At 36.2% G+C, this 1,050-nt stretch overlaps 1 protein-coding gene across 1 annotated transcript in view; it reads left to right on the top strand.

Annotated features, from left to right (window-relative positions):
- Position 1: 1 nt before the first annotated feature.
- LOC107577056 (CXXC-type zinc finger protein 1-like) overlaps positions 2-1,050 on the top strand; it is a gene marked incomplete at its 5' end in the record, with an annotated part of 5,197 nt that continues 4,148 nt past the window's right edge. The window contains 4 exons of the mRNA XM_016263173.1: positions 2-27; positions 139-239; positions 437-570; positions 695-850. Of these exons, the coding sequence (XP_016118659.1) occupies positions 2-27; positions 139-239; positions 437-570; positions 695-850 (417 nt within the window). The remainder of the gene's footprint in view (positions 28-138; positions 240-436; positions 571-694; positions 851-1,050) is intronic.

The raw sequence follows: 1,050 nt of genomic DNA on the forward strand, positions 1-1,050 counted from the left end.
CAAACCAGACATCAACTGCTTTATGATGTAAGATGTGTTTCTCTTCAAATGTTTGCATGCAGCTTTTAAAGATGCTTTTTCTTTGTAAAACTAAATATTTTCAAGTGCATGTTTCAAATTATTTTCATGTACACACAGTGGTTGTGACAACTGCAATGATTGGTTTCATGGAGACTGCATTAAAATATCAGAGAAGATTGCCAAAACCATCCGTGTTTGGTACTGTGAAAAGTGTCGAAGTAAGGAAATATGAATTATTCATTTGATTTAATATAATTGTTTTTATTGGTTTTGTTTTAAAAATACTAAATATATTTATTTATTTTATTTTTAATTATTAATATTTAATTATATTATTTTTTTAAACCCTTTTTTTAAAATTATATGACAATATAGTATCAAAAACAGCCCTGAGTATGTACATCCTGCAATCTAGGTAAAAATGAGTCCTTGGAGATTAAATTCCGCCCCAAGAAAAGCAGAGAGAAAGAAGCGGAGGCAGACGGGACCGATAACCAGCAAGACTCACCGGATTTCGAATGGAAGTCGGATGGACGGCGTGGGTCACGGGTGAGAAATTCTGATTGATAAAGCTGCTCTCGTACAATGACTTTTGTGAAGACCGTGACTGAAAAAAAGTGTTGTTTGTTAACCTTTGGACTGGCTATGGGGGATATTTGGGATTTGTCCTCAGATTAAGCGCTCAGCTCGCATGTGTGGAGAATGTGAACCCTGCATGCGCACTGAGGACTGTGGACTGTGTGACTTCTGTAAAGACATGAAGAAGTTCGGCGGCCCGAATAAGATCAGGCAGAAGTGTCGGCTGAGACAGTGTGAAGTGCGCGCTAGGGTAAGTTTCACTTTTGTAAAAGAGACAACATCCCAGTCATATTACCAGTGGTTTTGTCTTTTTTATCATATGCCTTTATGGTGTATTTTAAGGTATGATCATGTTTATTGACTCTGTGTACGATATGATGCATCTCAGCAATTATTGCCAAATGGTTCTGTAAGTTTTAATGTGTTTTTATTGATTGTTGTTAGTCATTT

This window comes from Sinocyclocheilus grahami, unplaced genomic scaffold, assembly GCF_001515645.1.
Source record: "Sinocyclocheilus grahami isolate Dianchi unplaced genomic scaffold, SAMN03320097.WGS_v1.1 scaffold4996.1, whole genome shotgun sequence".
NCBI classification, from domain to species: Eukaryota; Metazoa; Chordata; class Actinopteri; order Cypriniformes; family Cyprinidae; genus Sinocyclocheilus; species Sinocyclocheilus grahami.